The 23,503-nt window shown below is 39.9% G+C and overlaps 1 protein-coding gene across 12 annotated transcripts in view; it reads left to right on the forward strand.

Moving 5' to 3' along the window:
• Window positions 1-23,503, forward strand: part of GIGYF2 (GRB10 interacting GYF protein 2) — a 165,486-nt gene that overhangs the window by 126,330 nt on the left and 15,653 nt on the right. For all 12 annotated transcript variants that reach the window (XM_065526255.1, XM_065526261.1, XM_065526260.1 and 9 more), the window contains 3 exons: window positions 893-1,051; window positions 13,641-13,877; window positions 20,514-20,636. In XM_065526255.1, coding sequence (XP_065382327.1) covers window positions 893-1,051; window positions 13,641-13,877; window positions 20,514-20,636 — 519 coding nt within the window. The remainder of the gene's footprint in view (window positions 1-892; window positions 1,052-13,640; window positions 13,878-20,513; window positions 20,637-23,503) is intronic.

Below are 23,503 nucleotides of genomic sequence, written 5' to 3' on the forward strand. Positions count from 1 at the left end.
TGCTTAAGGATTTATAACTAGTGAGGCATAACACTTTTAATGTTTTTTGGTTTTTTTTTTTTTGGTCGGGAATTCACCATTCATGTGCTTGGCTCATTTTTCCATTGGGGTTTTTCTAGACTTCGCTTGAAAGGATCCACTCTCTTAATAGCCCCACAGTCTAGCCTTTACCACTTGTTTCCTACTTTTTGGCCCCAAGAGGTGCTCTGTGAAAAACAAAAAAGATCCATGCTGAGATGAAATGAGAACTACTGTTAATTCTTAGCGTCACACTATACCGCAGCATATAGAGGCTCTAAGGAGTATTGCAGTAAAGAAGTATGTTTAATTCTGTGTTGCTCAGTTTTCCATAAATGGTCTCAACAATGGGACCTCTTTCTGTGTAATACTTAATAGTATTGGTGGAACTTTTGATCTTCAGAACATGTTCTGCCACATGGCTTTACTCAGTACTTCTGACTGGGAGAATTTATCTTACACCAAAATTTTTGGTGGCCATGTTGATTTGCCAACTTTATGCCGTAAGTTCCCAGTTGATTAAAAAAAATAGGGATTAAAAATACCAAAGGAGAAACCAAAGCTTTAATTCTAATGTAGCTCTTTATAGGGTTAATCAGTAAATGATGTGGCTAATACAGAAACCAGGATAGACTTCGCAGTTTATTGTAATTTAACTACTAATATTTTAAATTCAATTTTCTTTTTATTGTAATGTGTCCAGTTCCCCAATTTACATGTATACTTTTTACTCTAGATCATGATTACTTTTATGTTTACTGTTTAACAGAGTCTTAGCAGCACATAGCCTATTACTTTCCAAATATGACATAATAAATTGAATGATAGACCTGAGTCCCTCCCCCACCCCCCACCCTCCATCTTTTTTCCTTAGGAAGAGGCTCTGCGTCGCCAGCGGGAGCAAGAAATTGCATTAAGGCGACAGCGAGAAGAGGAAGAAAGACAGCAGCAAGAAGAAGCTCTTAGAAGACTGGAAGAGAGGAGAAGAGAAGAGGAAGAAAGGCGGAAGCAGGAAGAATTGTTACGCAAACAGGTGACCAGATGGTTTTCTCTTCTAATTGTGCCTTTGAAGCTGGGAATTAGTGATTTAGAAAATACTAGGACATTAAGATAGCCTATCTAAAATTTTTTCAGGTTGCTGAAAATTACCAAAAGAAACCTAACTGGCTCTTACTACTTCTGTCTAAATTTCTTCAAATGAAAACCTGTTTTCTAGAGGAAAAATAAAATTTGTCTTATCTTTCTGGTTTTTGCTAAACTATATAGTGGAAATGTTGTAAAATACATGGTTTTTTTTAAAGCAAGTTTCAGACTGAAGCAGAATAGTAGTACAACAAATTCCCATAAATCACCCAGCAATAATTTCTTTTTCTTTTTCTTTTTTTTTTCTTCCTGACACAAGTCTCACTTTGTGGCCCAGGCTGGAGTGCAGTGGTGTGATCTCGGCTCACTGCAAGCTCTACCTCCTGGGTTCATGCCGTTCTCCTGCTTCAGCCTCCCGAGTAGCTGGGACTACAGGTGCCTACCACCTCTCCCGGCTAATTTTTTGTATTTTTAGTAGAGACGGGGTTTCACCTTGTTAGCCAGGATTATCTCAATCTCCTGACCTCGTGATCTGCCCGCCTCAGCCTCCCAAAGTGCTGAGATTACAGGCGTGAGCCACTGCGCCCGGCCATCACCCAGCAATAATTTCTAACGTAATGATTTTCATGTATGGTATGAGATGAGGCTCTGATTTCATTCTTCTGCCTATGAATATCTAGTTTTCCCACCACCATTTATTAAAGAGACTGTTCTTTCCCCATTGTGTGTTTTTGGCATCTGTGTCAGTGAGCATAAATGTGTAGATTTATTTCTGGGCTTTATATTCTCTTATTGCCTTTTTTTTTTTTTTTTTTTTTTTTTTTTTTTTTTTTTTTTTTTTTGGAGATCAAGAGCCTCACTCTGCTGCCCAGGCTGGAGTGCAGTGGCGCCATCTCGGCTCACTGCAACCTCCACCTCCCCAGCTCAAGCGATTCTCGTGTCTAAGCCTCCCAAGTACCTGGGACTACAGGCAAGCATCACCACGTCCAGCTAATTTTTTTGTATTTTTAGTAGAGGCGGGGTTTTGCCTTGTTGGCCGGTCTGGTCTCAACTCCTGGCCTCAGATGATCTGCCTGCCTCCGCCTCCCAAATGCTGGGATTACAGGTGTGTCTTTTTGCTTTCTTGACAGTGTTCTTTGAAACATGTAAATTTTTCACTTTAATAATGTCCAATTTATCTTTTTTATTTTATTTTATTTTTTATTTACTTACTTACTTTCTTATTTTAAGACACAGTCTCGCTCTGTTGCCTAGGCTGGAGCGCAGTGGTGCGATCTTGGCTCACTGTAGCCTCTGCCTCCCAGGTTCAGGCAGTTCTGCCTCAGCCTCCGGAGTAGCTGGGACTACAGGCATGTGCTGCCACGCTCGGCTAATTTTTGTATTTTTGATAGAGATGGGGTTTCGCCATGTTGGCCGGGCTGGTCTTGACCTCCTAACCTCAGGTGATCTCTCACCTTGGCCTCCTAAAGTGTTGGGGTACAGACATGAGCCACCGCGCCTGGCCAATAATGTCCAATTTATCTATTTTTTTCTTACAAGTTGTATACTTTTAGCCCTTACTTTTAGGTTTGGATTCCTTATATTCTCAGTACATGTTCTTTGTTAGATAAATGTTGTGCATACTTTCCTCCAGGCTATAGCATGTCTGTTTATTTTCCTAGGGGATCTTTTGATAAGTACAGATTCTTAATTTTGATGAAATCCTATTACATTTGTCTTTTATTAGTGTTTTTTTGTTTCTATATAAGAACTATTTGCCAGCCTACAGATTATTAAAATATCTCCTGTATTTTTTTAAAGCTTTATAGTTTTGGTTTTACAAATAGTTAGAATTGTTTTTTCTGTATGATATGAGGTATGAGTTGTTCCAGTGCCTGTTTTTGCAAAGTCTTTACTTTTTCTATTGAATTTTTGGTGCTTTTGTCAAAGTCAATTGTATAAATTTTTTTTTTTTTTTTTTTTTACTGGACTCTTCCCTTTTGTTCCACTGATAAGTTTGCCTGTCCTTAAACGAGTATGCACTATTTGATTACTACTGTAGCTTTATAGTAACTACAAGTAAGTCAAATATGTCTTCGAGCTTTGCCTTTTTATTCAAGACTGCTGACTAAGATCTTTTCCCTTCCTATTAAAATTTAAAATTATCTTCTTAATTTCTGTATAAGTAAAAGCCTACTGTGATTATGATTTGGATTGTGTGGAATCTAAATTGAAGAGAATTCACATTTTAAGATATACTGAGTCTTCCAGGCAATGAACATGGTATATCTTTCCATTTATTTATGTTTTCCTTGTTTTTTTCTCAGTGCCATTTTGTTTTCATTATACAGGTTATGTACATCTTTTAAAAATTGAGTTTTTTCTTTTTTGCTATTATAAATGGAATTTTAAAAGTTTATTTTCCCGCAGGTCAGGTGCGGTGGCTCATGCCTGTAATCCCAGCACTTTGGGAGGCCAAGGCAGGCGGATCACGAGGTCAGAAGTTCGATACCAGCCTGGCCAACAGGGTGAAACCCTGTGTCTACTAAAAATACAAAAATTAGCTGGGCGTGGTATCGCGCTCCTATAATCCCAGTTACTTGGGTTGCTGAGGCAGGAGAATTGCTTGAACCTGGGAGGCAGAGGTTGCAGTGAGCTGAGATGGCATCCCTGCATTCCAGCCTGGGCGACAGGGCAAGACTCCGTCTCAGCGGGGGAACTGTTTATTTTCCAGTTCTATATGGAAATGGAATTGATTGGTTTTCATATATAGATCTTATATTCTGACACTTTGTGAAACTCAACTTACTACCTCTAATAGTACTTTTGTTGATTCCTCAGGATTTTCTATGGAATCTTATTGATAAATGGGAGCAGTTTTAATTCTTCCTTTCCAACCTTGGATAGAAGTGGTTAAAATGGATAATAGCCTTATTTCCAGTATTAGGGAGAAAATGTCCAGTATTTCACCATTAAATATGTTGATCGTTTTTCATAGGTATCCATTATCCAACTGAAGAAGTTTCTTTCCACTCCTAGTTTACTGAAAGTTTTTCAATGAATAGATATTGAGGTTGTAAAATGCTTTATCTGCGTTGATTGATAATCATTTACTTTTTTCATTCTGCTCATATAGTGAATTATTAATAATTAATATTAATAGCAGTTATTAGTAACTATTGATAACTGAGTTTTGAAGGTTAAGCCAACTTTGTGTTCCTGGATTACCACCCTACTTGATACATATGTTAACCTAATTTGGTACTGTTTTGTTAAGAATATTTACATCTATGTTCATGAGGGAGAGAGAGGTCTATAATTTCCTTTCTCTTTTTCCTTTCTTTTCTTGGCTCACTACAGCCTCGACCTCCCATGCTCAATCAAGCCTCCCACCTCAGCTGCCTTAGTAGCTTGGGCCACAGGCGCATGCCACCACACCTGGCTAATTTTTTTATTTTTCGTGGAGATATGGTTTCTTGCCGTGTTGCCCAGGCTGGTCTTGAATTCCTGGACTCAAGCAGTTTTCTTGTCTTGGCCTTCTAAAGTGGTAGGATTAGAGGAGTGAGCCACCACACCTGACCTATAATTTTCTTGTAATGCTTTTGTCCCCTTTTGGTGTTAGGTTTATACTGGCCTCTTAAATTAGAATGTGATACTTTCATTGTTTTCTGAAAAAGTTTGTATAAGATTAGAATTATTTCTTCATTGAATACAGGCATACCTCATTTTGTTGTGCTTCACTTTCTTGTGCTTTGCACGTATTTCATTTATTACAAATTGGAGGGCTTGTGGCAGCCCTGCATCGACCAAGTCTGTTGGCCAGCAGCGTGTGCTCACTTTGTCTCTGTGTGACACTTTGGTAATTCTTGCAATGTTTCAGATTTTTTTTACTGTTATATCTGTTACGGTAATCTGTAATAAGTGAGTTTTGATGTCATTATTGAAATTGTTGTGGAGTGCCATGAACTGTGCCCACATAAGGCAGGAAACTTAATCCATACCTATTGTGTATGTTCTGACTACTGACTGGCTATTCCCTGTCTCTCTTCCTCTCCTTGGACCTCCCTATTCACTGAGTCACATCATTATTGAAATTAGACTGATTAATAACCCTATAGTGGCCTCTAAGGGTTCAAGTGAAAGGAAGAGTCATGTCTCACACTTTCAATTGAATGCTAGAAATGATTAAGCTTAGTGAGGAAGGCATGTCAGAAACCAAGATAGGCCAAAGGCTAGGACCCCCTATGCCAGTTAGCTAAGTTGTAAACGCAAAGGAAAAGTTATTGAAGAAAATTAAAAGTGCTACTCCAGTGAACACATGAATGACAAGAAAGCGAAACAGCCTTATTGCTGATATGAGGTAGTTTTAGTGGTCTGGATAGAAGATCAGACCAGCTGCAATGTTCCCTTAGGCCAAAGCCTAATCCAGAACAAGGCCTTAAAACTCTCTTCAATTCTGTGAAAGCCAAGAGAGGTGATGAAGCTGAAGAAGAAAAGTTTGAAGCTAGCAGAGGTTGGTTCATGAAGTTTAAGGAAAGAAGCCATTTCCATAACATAAAAGCACAAGGTGAAGCAGCTAGTGCTGATGTAGAAGCTGCAGCAAGTTATCCAGAAGCCCTACTTAAGATCATTGATGAAGGTGGCTGCACTAAGCAACAGATTTTCAGTATAGATGAAACAGCCTTCTAATAGAAGAAGATATTATCTAGGACTTTCATAGCTAGATTGGAGAAGTCAGTGCCTGGCTTCAAAGCTTTAAAGGACAGGCTGACTCTCTTGTTAGGGGCTAATGCAGCTGGTGACTTAAAGTTGAAGCCCATGCTTATTTACCATTTGAAAATCCTAGGGTCCTTAAGAATTACACTAAACCTACTTTGCCTGTACCGTATAAATGGAACAGCAAAGCCTGGATGATAGCACATCTGTTTACAGTGTGGTATACTGAATATTTTAAACTCACCGTTGAAGACCTACTGCTCCTTTCAAAATATTTCTGCTCTTTGACAATGCCGCGAGTCATCCAAGAGCTCTGATGGAGATGTACAAGGAAATTAATGTTGTTTTCATCCGTGCCAATATTCATTCTGCAGCCTATGGATCAAGGATTAATTTTGATGTTCAAGTGTCATTATTTAAGAAATAATGCTCTGTGTACCATGGGTAGTGATTCCTCTGATGGATCTGGGCAAAGTAAATTGAAAACCTTCTGGAAAGGATTCACCATTCCAGATGCCATTAAAGAACATTAGTGATTCATGAGAGGAAGTCAAAATGTCACCATTAACAGGAGTTTGGAAAAAGTTGATTCCCACCCTCCTGGATGACCGTGAGGGGTTCAAGACTTCCGTGGAGGAAGTAACTGCAGATGTGGTGGAAATAGCAAGAGAACTAGAATCAGAAGTAGAGCCTGAAGATGTGACTGAATTGCTATAATCTCGTGGTAAAGTTTGAATGTGTCAGCAGTTGCTTCTTATGGAGTCAGCTACTTTCCATAAGCGAAGAAAGTGGTTTCTTAAGATGGCATCTACACCTGGTGAAGATGTCGTGAACATTGTTGAAATGACAACAAAGGATTTAGAATGTTACATAAACTTAGTTGATAAAGCAGTGACAGGGTTTGAGAGATTGACTCCAGTTTTTTTTTTTTTAATTAAGTTTTAGTGTACATGTGCATAATGTGCAGATTTGTTACATAGGTATACATGTGCCACGTTGGTTTGCTGCACCCATCCAACTCATCATTTACATTAGGTATTTCTCCTAATGCTATCCCTCCCCCAGCCCCCCACCCCCCAACAGGCCCTGGTGTGTGATGTTCCCTGCCCTGTGTCCACGGGTTGTCATTGTTCAACTTCCACCTGTGAGTGAGAACATGTGGTGTTTGGTTTTCTGTCCTTGTGACAGTTTGCTTAGAATGATGATTTCCAGCTTCATCCATGTCCCTGCAAAGGACATGAACTCATCCTTTTTTATGGCTGCATAGTATTCTATGGTGTATATATACCACATTTTCTTAATCCAGTCTGTCATTGATGGACATTTGGGTTGGTTCTAAGTCTTTGCTATTGTGAATAGTGCCACAATAAACATACGTGTGCATGTGTCTTTATAGTAGCATGATTTATAATCCTTTGGGTATATACCCAGTAATGGGATCACTGGGTCAAATAGTATTTCTAGTTCTGGATCCTTGAGGAATTGCCACACTGTCTTCCACAATGGTTAAACTAATTTACACTCCCACCAGCAGTGTAAAAGTGTTCCTATTTCTCCACATCCTCTCTAGCATGTTGTTTCCCTGACTTTTTAATGATTGCCGTTCTAACTGGCATGAGATGGTATCTCATTGTGGTTTTGATTTGCATTTCTGTGATGATCAGTGATAATGGGCATTTTTTCTTTTGCATAAATGTCTTATTTTGAGAAGTGTACAAAAGCCAAAATAGACAAACGAGTTCTAATTAAACAGCTTCTGCCCAGCTAAAGAAACTGCCATCAGAGTGAACAGGCATCCTACACAGAATGGTAGAAAATCTTTGCAGTCTACCCATCTGACAAAGGGCTAATATCCAGAACCTACAAAGAACTTAAACAAATTTACAAGAAAAAACAACCCCATCAAAAAGTGGGCAAAGGATATGATTGACTCCAATTTTGAAAGAAGTTCTACCCTAGATAAAATGCTATCAAACAGCATCACGTACTGCAGAGAAATCTTTCATAGAAATTAGAGTCAGTCAATGCAGCAAACTTCACTGATGTCTTATTTTAAGAAATTGCTGCAGTCATCCCAGCCTTCAGCAACCACCACCCTGATCAGCAGCCACCACCCTGATCAGCAGCCATCAACATCAAGCCAAGACCATCAAAAAAGAATACAACTCTCTGAAAGCTCAGGTGATTGTTGCATTTTTTAAGCAACAGATTTTCAATGTAGGTGAAACAGCCTTCTAATAAAAGAAGAGATCATCTAGGACTGTCATAGCTGGAGAGGAGAAGTTAGTACCTGGTTTCCAAGCCTCGAAAGGACAGGCTGACTCTCTTGTTAAGGGCTAATGCAGCTGGTGACTAAGTTGAAGCCAGTGCTCATTTATCATTTTGAAAATCCTAGGGATTTTCAAGGTATAGACATTATTTTTTAAGACATAATGCGGTTGAACACCTAATAGACTACTTTAGAGTATAAACATTTATATGCACCGGGAAACCAAAAGTTTCGTACAACTTGCTTTATTGCAGTCTTTACTCTATTGCAGTAGCCTGGTACTGAACCTGCAGTATCTTCGAGGCCTGCTTGTTTTTGATAGAGTTCACCATTGAGACCATCAGAGCTTAGTGTTTTCTTTGTGGAGAGATTTTTTATAAAGTTCAGTTTCTTTGAATTATGTGGCTAATCAGGTTGTCTTGTCAGTGTTTGTAATCTGTGTCCTTTTAACAAAGTTGTCAAATTCAATAGCACAGTTTTATTCATTGTTATTCTTTTTATGTTTGTTTGGTCTGTAGCAATAGTCCTCCTTTTATTCTGCATATTGGTAGTTTGTGTTCCGTTTATCAATCTTTTGAAAGATTGAACAAAGAACCAACTTTTGACTTTGTTACTTATTTATCTTTTCATTGATTCCTGCCACACAGTTGTTTTCTGTCTTCTACTTTGAGTTGAATTTGCGTGTCTTTTTCTAGTTTCTTAAGACAAAAATTTAGAGAATAAAATTTAAACCTTTCTTCCTTTTTAATAAATACATGTAAAGCAACATTTCTTTCTGAGCACTTCTTTAATTACATGTCACAATTTTTAGTATGTTGCATTTTTATTATTTAGTTTAAAGTACTTTTGAATTTTTTTTGTAATTTCCACTTTGGCTTATGAGTTATTTGAGAATGGGTTATTTAATTTCCAAGTATTTAGGAGCCTTTTCCAGGTAATCTTATTTATATTCTTTCTTTTTTTTTTTTTTTTTTTTTTTTTTTGAGACAGGGCCTCGTTCTGTCATCTGGGCTGGAGTACAGTGGTATGGTCACAGCTCATTGCAGCCTTTACCTCCCTGGGCTCAGGTGATCCTCTAACCTAAGTCTCCTGAGTAGATGGGACCACAGATGTATGCCACTACACCTGGTTAATTTTTGTATTTTTTGAAGACATAGGGTTTTGCCATGTTTCCCAGGCTGGTCTTGAATTCCCAGGCTCAAGCAATCAGCCCTCTTTGGTCTCCCAAAGTTCTGGGATTACAGGCGTGAGCCATGGTGCCTAGCACCTTACTTATATTTAGTTCTAACTTAGTTTTATGTTGTAGTCAGAGAACATAATCTGTAAGATCCCAATTTTTAAAAATGTATTGACCCCTTTTGGTTCAGTATATGGCTTGTCTTGGTGAATTATTCCATGTGCATTTGTGGGTGGTTTGTTTGTTTGTTTGTTTGTTTGTTTGTTTGAGTCCAGGTCTCACTCTGTTGCCCACAGTGAAGTGCAGTGGTGTGATCATAGCTCACTGCAGCCTAGAACTCCTTGTCTCAAGCTATTCTCCCACTTCAGCCTCCAGAGTAGCTGGAACTACAAGCATATACCACCATGCATGGCTAATTTTTAAAAAAGTTTTTATAGAGGTGGAGTCTTGGCTGGTCTGATGGTGGTGAGTTATCAGAATTTATTAAAATTATTAGTGTCACTGAAGTTAGTATATAACCCCCCACTATTAATCTAACTGCTTTTTTAAAAAAGGAAAAAAATTTAAAAATATATAGAGTGTGTAGAGATGGGGTCTTGCTATATTGCCCAGGCTGGTCTTGAATTCCTGGCCTCAAACAATCCTCCTGCCTCAGCCCCACAAAGTGCTAGAGTTATAGGCAGGACCTACCAAGCCTGGCCGCCTACATTTGTAAAGAATCCATATTTCTCCATTGTTGAGTGTAGTGTTTCATGAATGACAATTAGGTCAGGGTGGCTGATAACATTTAAATATTTTATATCCTTACTTAATTTTTATCTAGTTGTCATATTGATTCCTGGGAGAGATGCTAAACTTTTTTCAAAATTAGCCATGCATTTTCATCTTAAGAAAACAGATGCTAAAATCTGAAACTGCAGTTTTTGATTTGTTCATTTCTCCCTTTAGATATTAGTATTTGCTCTTGTGTCTTGAGGCTCTGTTATTACTCGCATATACATTTATATAGTTTTGTCTTCTTAGTGAACCTTTTATTGTTACGAAATGTTCCTATTTACCTCTGATTGTATTCCTTGTCTTAAAGTCTATTAAATTGATGTTAAGGTTGCCATTCTAGTTGTCTTTGGTGTTTGCATGGTATATATTTTTTCATTATTCCATTTTTGTGTATATCTAGTGATTTTTATAATAAAAAAATTGTATAAGGAACATTCTGAATGGTAGATTATAGAGATTATGCATTCTGGTTTGTCCCTTTAAAGAGAGAGTTTACTTCTGGCTGGCACTTACCTTGATGAATTCAGTCTTCAGCATTGTACCACACTCATGGTAGAACAGCAGAAATCTCTAATCTCAGTTACTGAGTTTTTCCAGCTTCCAGCTGCACCTTTTAGCTTGATCCCGAGGTCTACTTCATGCCTGTAGTTTGTGAGCCAGCCAAGGATTTCTGCAGATTTGGGGGCTCATCTCTTTTCTGGTTCCCTTCCTTCTGATGGTCCCCCTTCCAGATTTTCCCCCAGGTTAATGTCTGCTTGTCTATCCCAGAACTCTCTCTTTAGACCAACAGAACTGCTAGTAATGCTTCGAGTCCCTTGCTGGTGAATGGGGGAGTGCCCTTAGGCAAAACATAAATAAAAATCTTACATGTATTTTTTCAACGGTATGCTTTTTGATTAATAGACAGTTGGCGGGTGGGGAAGGGTATACTCTTCTTTGATTTCTGTCTGGTGTTTGTTTGTTTTTATTGACGGTATCCCACTCTGTCACCCAGGCTGGAGTGCAGTGGTGTGATTATAACTCACTACAACCTTGTATTCCTGGGCTCAAGCGATCCTCCTGTCTCAGCCTCTCAAGTACCTGGGACTGCAGGCACATGCCCCATGCCTGGCTAATTTTTACTTTATGTTTTTGGAGACAGGGGTCTCACTGTATTGCCCAGTGTGGTCTCAAATTCCTGGCCTCATGTGACCCTCTCGCTTCAGCTTCCTTAGTAGTTGGGATTACAGGCGCAAACCACTGGGCCTGGCTCAGTATACCTGTTCTTTTTTTTCTGTTTTTATTTCACTGGTATTTAGTTCAGCTTTTATAATTACGTGTGTGACAGTCCAACCGTGGTACTCTGTCGTTACAAGAAACTAGAACTCCCAAATCATTTTATTTTAATGTTTAAGAACATAGATTTTTTTTATTGATAGACTTTATTTTTAGAACAGTATTAGATTTTCAGAGAAACTGGGAATATAATACATAGAGCTTCCATATTTCCCCTTGCACACAGTTTCCCCTACTATTAATATCTTACATGAGTATGGTACATTTGTTACAACTGATAAACCAGTACTGATGGCATTATTATTAACTAACATCCATTGTTTATTGAGATTTTTAAAGCTTTTCCCTAATGTCCTTTTTCTGTTCCAGGATTCCATTCAGAATATCATATTAGCTGGGCACAGTGGCTAACACTTGTAATCCCCACGACTCAAGAGGCTGAGGCAGAAGGATCGCTGAGGCCAGGAGTTCGAGAACATCCTGAGCAACATAGCGAGACCCTGTCTCTACAAAAAAAAAATAATAACTTGTAAAAAAGAGAATATCATATTGCATTTAGCTGTCATGTCTCTTTAGGCCCTTCTTGGCTATGACAGTTTCTTAGACTTTCCTTGTTTTTGATGACCTTGACAGTTTTAAGAAATATTGGTTAGTATGTTATAGGGTACCCCTTGATTGGAATTTATCTGAAGTTTTTCTCATGAACTGTACTGACTCCTTGGCAGTCACTCTGTGCAGTCCACACTTAAGAATGTAGAGTTTTGCTTACTTTTGCCTGTGTTCTAAATTGAGATTTTTTCAGAAACCTGAATTCTATTAGAGATAGATAGCTTCCAAGTTAGATAGTGTGTTGATTCATTCTTTGGTTTATTCATTTAACAGTTAACAACATGTTTAATTAATGTACTACTTGCTAGTTATTGTGCTTGTTTTCTGGTGGAGTATAAGACTTTTTGGGAAATTATTTCTGTCCTCAAGAAGCACAGCCTATGTGTGTGATGAATACACAAGAAGTAAGCGCCATCATTAGGATACTTTCAGCTCCAAAATAAAAATACCTGTCTAAGGTAGCTTAAATAAATGAAATTGTTGCCTCACACTCTGAGGTGGTCTGCCCATCAGCCTGTTATACACTTGCTTCAGTGACTCAGTGAATGCTATTAAGGATTGACAGCCTTTGCGTACTCCTCCTCTGCTATTTCCTGGTGTGTTGACTTTTGAGTTCAGATGTTTCATGTCATGGTTAAGAGTTTTGGATATCACACTGTTTGCAACCTGTATCCATATAGGGAATGGTCCTTCTCTCATGCTTTCTTCCTTTTATCTGGGAAAAATTTCTTCCTTAGAGGTCTCCCAGTAGATATCTCTTTGACCCCAATTGGATCACATGGCTACCCCTAGTTACACTGGGAGCTTAAAAGCAAAATCTGACATTTTAAACCTCTGATGTGGCAGGAGGCTTTGTCTACAAGGAAGAAGCCTGACAAAGGTAGTGGTTGTTGAACAGGTAGAAGCAGGAGCTGCCATAGGTGGACTAGAAGCAAATAGATAAGGACAGGGTAGTTGATTAGTTGACCTTAATCAAAAGGCAAAGGTGAAGTATACCTCCTAAAGGCTAGGCGAGTCTCCGAGTGGCTGACTTCTCTCTGACCTACGCTTTAGAGAATGAAGCAGAGGAATGTGATATGGGTAAGACAAAGCATTGCAGGCACAGCAGACAGACTGCACAGATGAAGGGAATTTCTTAGTGAAATGAGTTTCGCGGGGCACAATGGAATGGTTTTGAGGGAAGGAAGCAGAAGGAAAATGAGCCCAGGTGAGGGCAAATGTAGTAGATGGTGGAGGACTGCTTGAGGAGAGATGTTCTGAAGGGCCTATAAGCCACAAGGGGCAAGAGCCAGGGATGGAATTCTGTGGTCTTGGAAAGTTGCTTTGGTTCCAGAACTGGCTGATGCTTTCATGGTAATCAGCATCCTTACAAGGTATTGGCAGCTCTTAGCGCTCAGCACCCTGAAAGGCTTGCTTACCTCAGATGTTGAAGCAGTGTTTCCAGGAGACTTTCTTGCAGTTGATGGTGAGCTGCTTCAAGATCAGGGCTTTGACTGCACATGTTTAAAGTGGTAGTCCTTTAATTAAAATTTCGTCTTGTAAGCATACCAGGCCTTTGTGGCTACTATGAATATATTTTAAAAGAAAAGTTACTTCTACCTTGCGTCATCATGAACAGAGTTTCTGCTTTCTCTGTCATTTCTATAGCCATTTGACAGAAGCTTTCAAAAGTGAGTCAGATTTTTCCCCCCCACAATTAATAAAATTTTTATCTCTTTAATTTTTCCTTCTGGAAAGGAAGAGGAGGCTGCAAAATGGGCCCGGGAAGAAGAAGAAGCCCAGCGTCGATTAGAGGAGAACCGGCTGCGGATGGAAGAGGAGGCAGCCAGACTCCGGCATGAGGAAGAAGAAAGGAAGAGGAAGGAGCTGGAGGTCCAGCGGCAGAAGGAGTTAATGCGCCAGAGGCAGCAGCAGCAGGAGGCTCTCCGGAGGTTGCAGCAGCAGCAGCAGCAACAACAACTGGCGCAGATGAAGGTAAAGCCCGAGGCATCAACCTTAGGAGCTCCTTGCTAACATTTTTTAGTTAGGTAGGTGCTGGTTGTACCAGTAGAAGTAAAACTGTACTTTCTTTCTTTTTTTTTATATTAAAGTATTTGAAATTATTTATTTATTTTTGAGACTGGTACTTACTCCCATCACCCAGGCTAGAGTGCAGTGGCATGATCTTGGTTCACTGTAACCTTGACTTCCTGGGCAGCTCATATGATCCTCCCACCTCAGCTTCCCCAATAGCTGAGACTACAGGCGCGCGCCGCCACACCTAACTAGTTTTTTATATTTTTAGTAGAGATGGTGTTTCACTATGTTTCCCAGGCTTGAACTTCTGGACTCAAGCAGTCTGCTTACCTCAGCCTTCCAAAGTGCTGGGATTACAGGCGTGAACCACTGTGCCCGGCACTTTATCATTGAATATTACTACTTTGGTTTTTTGATCATCAGTAAGATACATAATGCACGTACTTTAAATGAGAGTGGAGTAAACAAGAGGATAGGACATGAGCAACAATTTGTTGCAGACAAAACGTGTAAATCTGTTTGGTTCGTAAATTTAATGTGGCCCAGTAAACACCAGAGTGCCTATTCTGTACCAGTTCAGCACTGCTGAGACAAAGATAAATGAGACAAGGCAGTTGCTCCCAGAGAGCTCACAAACTTAAAAATATAGTCATGTAAACACTCATATGTGTAAATGGGAACTAGAATGTAGGGCTTGAAACAGAGTTGGCCATGGGCATTTATTGAAAGTTACATTAAGAGGTGATATATACAAAGTGTTGTTTTAAGGAGGATTCAAAACTTTTTTTTTTTTTTTTAAATAAGGAGAAAGTGAATACTGGGTAAACACAGCCCAGTAAAGAGGCTATGTTGGTGCTGGTGTGAATGAATAGGAGAGGCCAGCAGGAGGGAGCTGGCCTGATAGCAGTCAGCAAGACTTAATTACTCTCTGGAGCTGAGGGAGGAAGGCAGAAGCTGGGGTGCCTGCCAGAATAAGTTTCAGGACTGAGAAGATAGTGGAACTGTTGATGGAATTGGAGTAATTGGGAAGGGAGGAGCAGATTTATGGCAGGTTCTGCTAACTTCATGCTGGGTCTGCAGTGAGCAGTAAGGCTTAGTGTCCCCTATCTTCAAGGAACTCACAGGTTAGACATATAAACCAGAAAGTAGAATATAGTATGGTGAATGTAGTGGGAGAGGTGGCATGGAGTCAGTCATTCTCAGAGTTCCGTCACTTGGGAACTTGTGAGATGTGCAGATTCACACCCCAGACCTATTGAATCAGAACCTCTAGGGGTAGAACTGAGAAATCTTGTATTTAAACAAACCCATGCTCTCCAAAATGTGAGAACCACTGTCCATCTGGGAAGTTTGGAAAGGATTCTTGAAAAAAAGGTAACTTCCAAACTGAGTCTGGCTTTCAGCATTTTTACTATGATATGTCTGTTTATGAGTCTCCTTGTGTTTAATCTTCTCAGAAGTCATGGCACTTCCTGAATGTGTAGATTAGTGTTTTTCCATAAAGTGGAGAAGTTTTTAGCCATTATTTCTTCAGTTCTATGTTCTGTTCCTTTCTCTCTCTCCTTCAGGCACTTGAGTGATGCTTATGTTGATGTACTTCATGCACTTAGTGGTGTCTCATTTCTCTAAGGCTCTCTTCAGTTTTCTTCATGTTCTTCTCTCTGTTCTTTGTCTAATCTGTATTGATCTATCTTTAAGTTTATTTCTTTCTTTTGCCAGTTCAGATGTACTGTAGTGTACCTCTAGTGATTTTTTTTTAACTAAAAAATTTTTATATATATTTAGGGCATACAAGTGTAGGTTTCTTAATTGCATATGTTACATAGTGGTGAAGTCCAGGCTTTTTGTGTACTTATCTCCTAAATAGTGAGCATTGTATCCAGTAGGATACTGGATTGTTCACCCCTTACTTACCTCCTATTCTCCCAACTTTTGGGGTCTCCAGTGTCCATTATTCCACTTCATATGCCTATTTGTATCCACTGCTTAGCCCCCACTTATACGTGAGAACATGTAGTATTTGACTTTGTGTTTCTGGGTTACCTTACTTAGGATAATAGTCTCCAGTTCCATCTGTGTTGCTGTGAAAGACAAGATTTCATTCTTTTTTGTGGCTGAGTAGCATTCCATGCTTTATGTAAACACCATATTTTCTTTATCCAATCCTCCATTGATGGGCAGAGTTTTTAATTTCAGTTATTATACTCCAGAATTTCCTTTTGGTTTCTTAAAAAATGTCACCTATGTCTTTATCAGTCTTCTTTATTTGGTGTGACACTGTCATCATGCCTTCCTTTACTACTTTAGTCATAGCTTTCTTAGGTTCCCTGAAACAGCTTTTATAACATATGTGAAGTCTTTGTTAAGTCTGACATCTTGTTCATTGTCACAGGCAGTTTTTGTTGCCTGCTTTTTTCCCCAGTGTATAGGTTGTACTTTCCTGTTTCTTGCATGTCTCGTAAGTTTTTATTGGCAGCTGGACTTTTTGATAATGTCTTTTAGCAACTCTGGGTATTTCCATCCACCCCTCCCAGCTTGATTTTCTTGTTTGTTTATTTGTTTTGTGACTGGATAGATTATTTTAGTGGAGTCCAACTCTCCCCTCCTCCCCCCGACCATGTTGAAGACTTTGCTGTTGCCCATGCTGGGAGTACAGCACTGGGTGTGCCCAGAGTGACTCCGAGGTGACATTGGGTTTGGCAGGGCTCTCTTTGATTGTCTTTTCCACACTCAGCTGTTTCACTCCACTTATTGCTAGCCGATTGCTCTGTTGTTCTTAACCCGTTTCCTGTTTGCCCTGAGAATATTCCTGGTGGTGCATGTGGCTGCAGCGCTGACCCTGAGGTAACTCTCGGATTACAGTCCTAACCTTACCCCTAAATGCTTTTCAGAGAATTACATCCAAACAGCACTGATGCAGTTAGGACAGCTTGTTGGAACAGAAAACAGATGCCAAATGATCTAGAAAAAAAAAACCTGCGAGTTAGCTCTGGGTAAACGCTGCAGCTGCACATGCTGCCAGCAAATATTCTCGGGGCAGATGGGAAATGGGTTAAAATTGTCCTGGGCTGGGTGCAGTGGCTCACACCTATAATCCCAGCACTTTGGGAGGCCGAGGCTGGTGGATTGCTGGAGCTCAGGAATTCAGGACGAGCCTGAGCAACATGGTGAAACTCCATCTCTACCAAAAAAAAAAAAAACACAAAAACTTACTCAGGCATGGTGATGTGTGCCTGTGGTCCCAGCTACCTGGGAGGCTGAGGTGGGAAGATTGCTTGAGCATGGAAGACGGAGGTTGTAGTGAGCCAAAATCACACCACTGCACTCCAACCTGGATGATGGAGTAAGACCCTGTCTCCAAAAAAAAAAAAAAAAAAGTCCCTTGGAACATACACTGACAGACTGATCCACTTAAATTCAGGTTTCTTTGAAAAAATAGCTCCTGAGGTCTATATATGAAATTTGTTTTGACTCCAGGAGGATTTCTTCCAGTTTTCTTTAGTTTTCTCAGATAAGGTAGCAGCCTCCTACAGTTTAGCCTGTATCTCCTATGAATCTACCCGTCTCCTTCCAATTGCCTTTTACCCCAACTTCTACTGTTTCTGAAAACACCATTAGGCTTGAACTCCTCCACTATCTATTGCAAATAAAGTCACTTCCTTTGGGAAGAAACCTGGAGCTTTCTGTTTTCTACCTGTTTCCTACACTCCTACCCTCAGACAAAAATCTCTCAGTCAGCTCTGGAAGTGGGCACAGTGGTCTGCTTTCCTCTAACATTTGCTGAAGGGTGAGCAGAATAGTAGCCTCAGGTCTCCTTGGCTTGCTTCTCCTGGTGACTTGGCCCAGCCAGCCCTATTGGTGATCACGGCCCTAGTGTTGGTGTTGCTGTGGTCAAGAGTTTCCATCCTATGAGTGGGGCTGGGCACAAGAAGAGAGCCCCCACATCAGTTGCACTTGTTTGGAACTTAGCATTTGTCACAGGTAACTGGCATCAGGGTGAGACACACTGATGTGCTTTTCCCAGGAAGAAAGCCTACTGACTGATGACTGAGAGGAGAAGGGAGCCGTGTCTTGACTGTACCAGTCTAGAATGGAGTTTCTGTCTCATGAAGCTGAGAGGAGAGAAGGAGAGAGTAGGTCTTGGTTTAAGTATCACAAACTCTTGCTGTTCTTACTGAGTTTTAGCAAATACTCTTGAATAAACTTTTTTTTTTTTTCCTTTGCTTTATGTCCTTAAGAGTATTACCAGAGACTTTATTTATTTTTTTGAGACAGGGTCTGGCTCTGCTGCCCAGGCTGGAGTGCAGTGGCAGGATCTCGGCTCTCTGCAACCTCCGCCTCAGCGATCTTCCTGCCTCAGCCTCCCGAGTAGCTGGATTACAGGTGTGCGCCACCACACCCAGCTACGTTTTTTTTATTTTTAGTAGAGATGGGGTTTTGCCATGTTGGCCAGGCTGATGTCAAACTTCTGACCTCAAGTGATCGCCTGCCTCGGCCTCCCAAAGTGCTGGGATTACAGGTGTGAGGCCCTGCTGCCAGTCAGAGAGTTTAAATGATTATTTTAAAAATGATCTTCACCAGTTTTGCCAGGGAGCAGGTCCACGCAACTCCTCATGCTGTCATTCTGACAGCGAAACAGTTATTTCTTAAAGCAAAACCAGTGTTGAAATGTAAGGTAGCAATGTCAGGGCAGAACAAGAATATAGTTTCAAAAATCAGTGAAGGATATTAGACATTCAGGGGTCCCTGTTTTCTTTTGATTTGTCAAAAGTTTGTTCTGAGAAGCATGATTGACACACTGCAGTTCTCCTGAGTGGGCATTATAGGGTGATCGTTGGGCTGGTAAGTGTTATGAGGCAATGTTGAAAGAGTTCTGGGATATTATTTCCAATATACAAAGAAGATTTAAGGAAAATGAAAGCTATCAACAGACATAAGTCTATATAAGGAATACTTAAGTTTGGTCTGCAGTTACCTTAGAGAGCAGACCTATGAAATATGGAGTATGTACTTTGTGTGTATATATACCTAGAGAGAGAGCGTGTGTGTGTGTGTGTGTGTGTGTGTGTGTGTATGTGTATATATGTGTGTGTAGAGAGAGAGAAATAGAGAGTAGGGCCAGGGAGGAGGAGAGGATAAATATATATTGGCACAGCAATAGGAAGATTCTCAGAGGTGCCCGTGAGGATAGATGGCTGTTTCTGGAGGCATTGCCTCTATTCCTGGTGCTGACTGAGTTCTGCTGAAGCGGGCTTGAAAGATTGTTTCCTGGTTATCATGGGGTGACACATCTACTGTGATATTAGACAGCATCAGTGGTTACTGGCTGCATCAGAATGATTAAAATATGCTGATTCTCCTGCCTTCCCTCCTGATCTTCTGATTGATTAGGTGTGGTGGAGCCAGGGCCTCTACATTTTTATAGGTCCCTTCAGGTTATGCTGCCAGTTTGAGATCTACTGCCTTACTTGATCTTGATAGTGCCTTCAAATGAGTCATTTCCTATGGAGAAAAAGTTAATTTTTGCTCAGTTTTGCCTCTCAACACCTCCCTCTGCACCCCTCCCCAACCCCAGGGCAGGTGCATTTTGAGAGAATTGCCCTATTGTCTGTCTTATTGGCCAAAAAATGTTAAGGGTTGATTATGTTCAATAGTGTTGAAGACATTCATTTGATGAGTTGTTTGGCAATATCAGTGGTGGTTTAAACTGTTTATACCTTTTATCCTATCAGTAGCCACTGTTACAGATTTCTGCTGTAGGTCCATTCTTTTGGGGGACTATTTGGGATTTTTTTTGTTTTGATCTATATGCGCGTATTATTTTTATTAAACACATTTTTTAAGTCTGGTTAGGTTTCTTTTTTATTGTGTTTACTTGTTTGATGCCTCAGTATTAAAAGTGTATCTTTTTCTGGCCAGGAAGAGCAAGGGTTTCTCTGAGAATAATCAGGCTTTGAGAATATTGAAATATTCAGGACCCAGATATTTATACTCTATTTTAGTCAATAATCTTAAGGGATGGGAAAAATAAAATTATTGATTAAAAGCAGCTTAATGCTCATGACTAGAAGCTACAGCCTAGTTAACAGTGGCTCCCTTTCATAAAGGCTGATCAAGAACTATGCCAGCATCTCTCATGAGATGAGAAATCTCACGGTGCTACCCTCAGAAATCATGCCCTTAACCCTTTCACTGGACAGCAGCATATCATGTCCTTTGTTGCTTTTGTCAGTTAAAAAATCCTTAAGCCAATTTAGTGATTCTTATGTTTACTCCTCTTTATGGTTGTATATTGCTGTTTATGTCAGTACCAGATGTAACAAATTTGTTGTCACCAAGTGTTAGATCAAATATAAGTGTATATGTGTATTATAAGTTGTTTTAAAATAAACAGGTTTGGAGCAGTGACAAAAACTTAAGCAAAAGGAGCTGAGAGGATAGTAAGTAAAAGCAATGAAGAAGGAAATTTGAATTGAATGTGGTAAATGGAGTTGAGAGAAATGCATTTGTTCTGGGTGTACATAATGCATTATTGCTTCTTTGTTTCCTGTCCACATTTCCTCATGAACTTTCCTGCCTTCCGTTTTTTGTTAGCTTCCCTCTTCTTCAACGTGGGGCCAGCAGTCCAATACAACAGCATGTCAGTCCCAGGCCACCCTGTCATTGGCTGAAATCCAAAAACTAGAGGAAGAACGAGAACGGCAGCTTCGAGAAGAGGTAAAATTTTAAAGTAAAAGGGATCTAGTCAAGCAATGTTCCAGAATATCTAGTGTGCATTATGGATTAGTGGTTACTGAGGACAGTTACTGTCAGAATTGTTGTGTGTCTGAATTGGACTTTCATTATTAAACTTCATCTCATAATTTGGTTACCCTAGCAAATGTGAAGTATCTCATAGGAATAGCATGAAGATTGAGAGATTGAGTAACATAACTGTCAGTTTTCTTAAGCATTTTACTGTAGTTTTTGAGAAGACCTCGTAAATAAAAGTGCATGGGTTGTTCAAAATTGTGGGTGAGTTGTGTGCAGATAATCTTTTTTAAGTCTGATGTCTAGAAAGTAGAATATATTTTTCTCCAAAGACACTGGGTTCCCTGACTAGTCTAGAAAAATATGACAGAAATAAAGTACCTCTGCTTTTAAGTGTATGTCCTGCAGTTTATCATTAGGGAAAGAAGGATACAAAAGAGTGTAAAAGGGAAGGGGAGTAACACAGCTTTTGACAGAGAGGAGAAAGTGAATAATTCATAGTTTGGTTCAGTATGCCATTTGGTACCTCATTCATTCATTCATTCATTCAACACATGCTTACTGAATACCTACCTACTTACTTAAGGTCTGGGGATATAGCTGAGTCTAAAACAGGCAAGATTTTCTGCATTCATGAAGCTGACCCTCTGGTTGAGGAGAGAAAAGTAGAAAATATAGCGTATGAGAGGTTGATAAGTGTCAGAGAGATAACAAGGGAAGGTGGGTAGGGAGAGTGTTGGGAATCAGGGGTGGTGATGGTGTGGTGGATTGTCCAGATTTAGGTAGTGTGGTCTGAGAGGGCCTCTGAAAAGGTGACATAATATAGCAGAGTCCTGAAGAGTATTTATGTGGATATGATTTGAGGTAGAGCTGTCAATTTGTTAGAGAATGTAAGTTGTCATTTTTGGATTTGGGTCATGTGGTTTACTGAAATTAGGAGGGCTTTGGATACACAAGGAGAAGTGGAAATTTTCTGTATGTGTTTACCATGTAGTGTGTTTGAAGTCATCCAGTAAGAGAAGATGTTTCTTCACACTTGAAGATGACCTTATTTCCTACCTTTATTTAAAAAAAAAAAAAAAAAGATTGAACTTTCTCTGGAATCATCTTTCTCTAAAAGGTTATCAACAAATGGATGCAGAACAGAGTATATCTCTCCCTTCATGGCTAAAAATTATTCCACTGATTTTGGTCCCTACCAAATGAAAATATAATAATAGTGGTGATGTCAAGGAATCCCAGGTCTCCTCCCGCCTGCCAGAAGTTAATAATTATTTCATTTGTATTTTATTTTTCTTTTTTTCCTTTTAGAGACTGAGTCTCGCTCTGTCACCCAGGCAGGAGTGCAGTGGCGCAATCTCGGCTCACTGCAACCTCCACCTCCTGGGTTCAAGTGATTCTCCTGCCTCAGCCTCCCAAGTAGCTGGGATTACAGGCACTTGCCACCACCACCAGCTAATTTTATTTTATTTTATTTTTTTATTTTTAGTAGAGATGGGGTTTCACCATGTTGGCCAGGCTGATTTCAAACTCCTGACCTCAAGTGATCCACCCGCCTCAGCCTCCCAAAGTGTTGGGATAACAGGCATGAACCACCGTGCCCAGCCTTCATTTGTATTTTCATTTAATTTTCTTGGAACTTTTAAGTCTTCCCATACCCTTCATAAGGGTGCCTCTTAATACATATTTGTTACATAGAAAAACCTAAGATAATTTTATTTCATTGTCATCCCTGGAGGCATCCTTTCTGGGGGCCTCTAACCTGTTCTAATCTGGACACTCTCAGCTTGCTACATAGCTGCTGTTTTATTTTTCTTGGGTTCTTGTTGTTTACATGTTTCTCCCAGGACTGATTTTTACTTTCTCATGTTTTTTCTCCCATTTTCCATCCTGTGCGTTTATCTTTTTTGATAAAGTCTCGCTCTGTCTCCTGGGCTGGAATGTAGCTAGGACTACAGGCGTGTGCCACCATGCCTGGCTAATTTAAAATTTTTTTTTTTTAAGACTTTACCCAGGCTGCCCTCAAAATCCTGAGCTCAAGCGATCTTCCCACCTTGGCCTCCCAAAGTGTTGGGATTATAGGCACGAGCCACTGCACCCTGCCCGTTTTATCTTTTCTATGGGGCATTTTCTCAGTTTTACCTCCAGTCCTTCTATTGGGCTTCTCCTCTTAGAAACAGGGTCTTGCTCTGTCACCCAGGCTGGAGTGCAGTGGTGTGATGGTAACTCACTGTATTCTTGAACTCCTGAGCTCAAATGATTGTCCTGCCTAGGCTTCCCTAAATGTTGGGTATTACAGGCATGAGCTACCACACCCGGCCATGTTGAGCTTTTAATATGTGCTATCTTATATCAAACGTCTGTGAGTCCTTATTTTGTTCTTTTAAGTATTTTTTATAGCCTTTTATTCTTGTTTCATTGAATACAGCATCTTATCTCTCTAAGGATATTACTTACTGATAGCTTCTTAAAAAGCCAACTCCTATTTTCCTGTTCTCTTATTTCTATTTCTGCTGAATTATTTTTGTTTGTTTTTGTCTTTGGCTTTTATATTAGAAGTTTATGTCAAATGTTAGGTAATTCTGGGCTGTTTGTTCCTATTTACAAATAAGGCACTCAAAAGCTGATTGGAGATTCTGGTATGTGCAGCACCTTGATGGACTTTCCTGTAATCGTTTCTGGCTGGGTTGTTCTGTTGGGGACGTCCACCCCCCACCCCTGCCCCAATTTGTTGGTACCTACCTATAGGTGTGTTTTCTTGTCAAGCTGGTTGGCTTCCCCACAGGATAATGTGCCAGTCTGGTTTGGCTTCTTCAGACAGGGAATGTTCAATT

This window comes from Macaca fascicularis, chromosome 12 (genome assembly GCF_037993035.2).
Source record: "Macaca fascicularis isolate 582-1 chromosome 12, T2T-MFA8v1.1".
In the NCBI taxonomy this organism is placed as follows: Eukaryota; Metazoa; Chordata; class Mammalia; order Primates; family Cercopithecidae; genus Macaca; species Macaca fascicularis.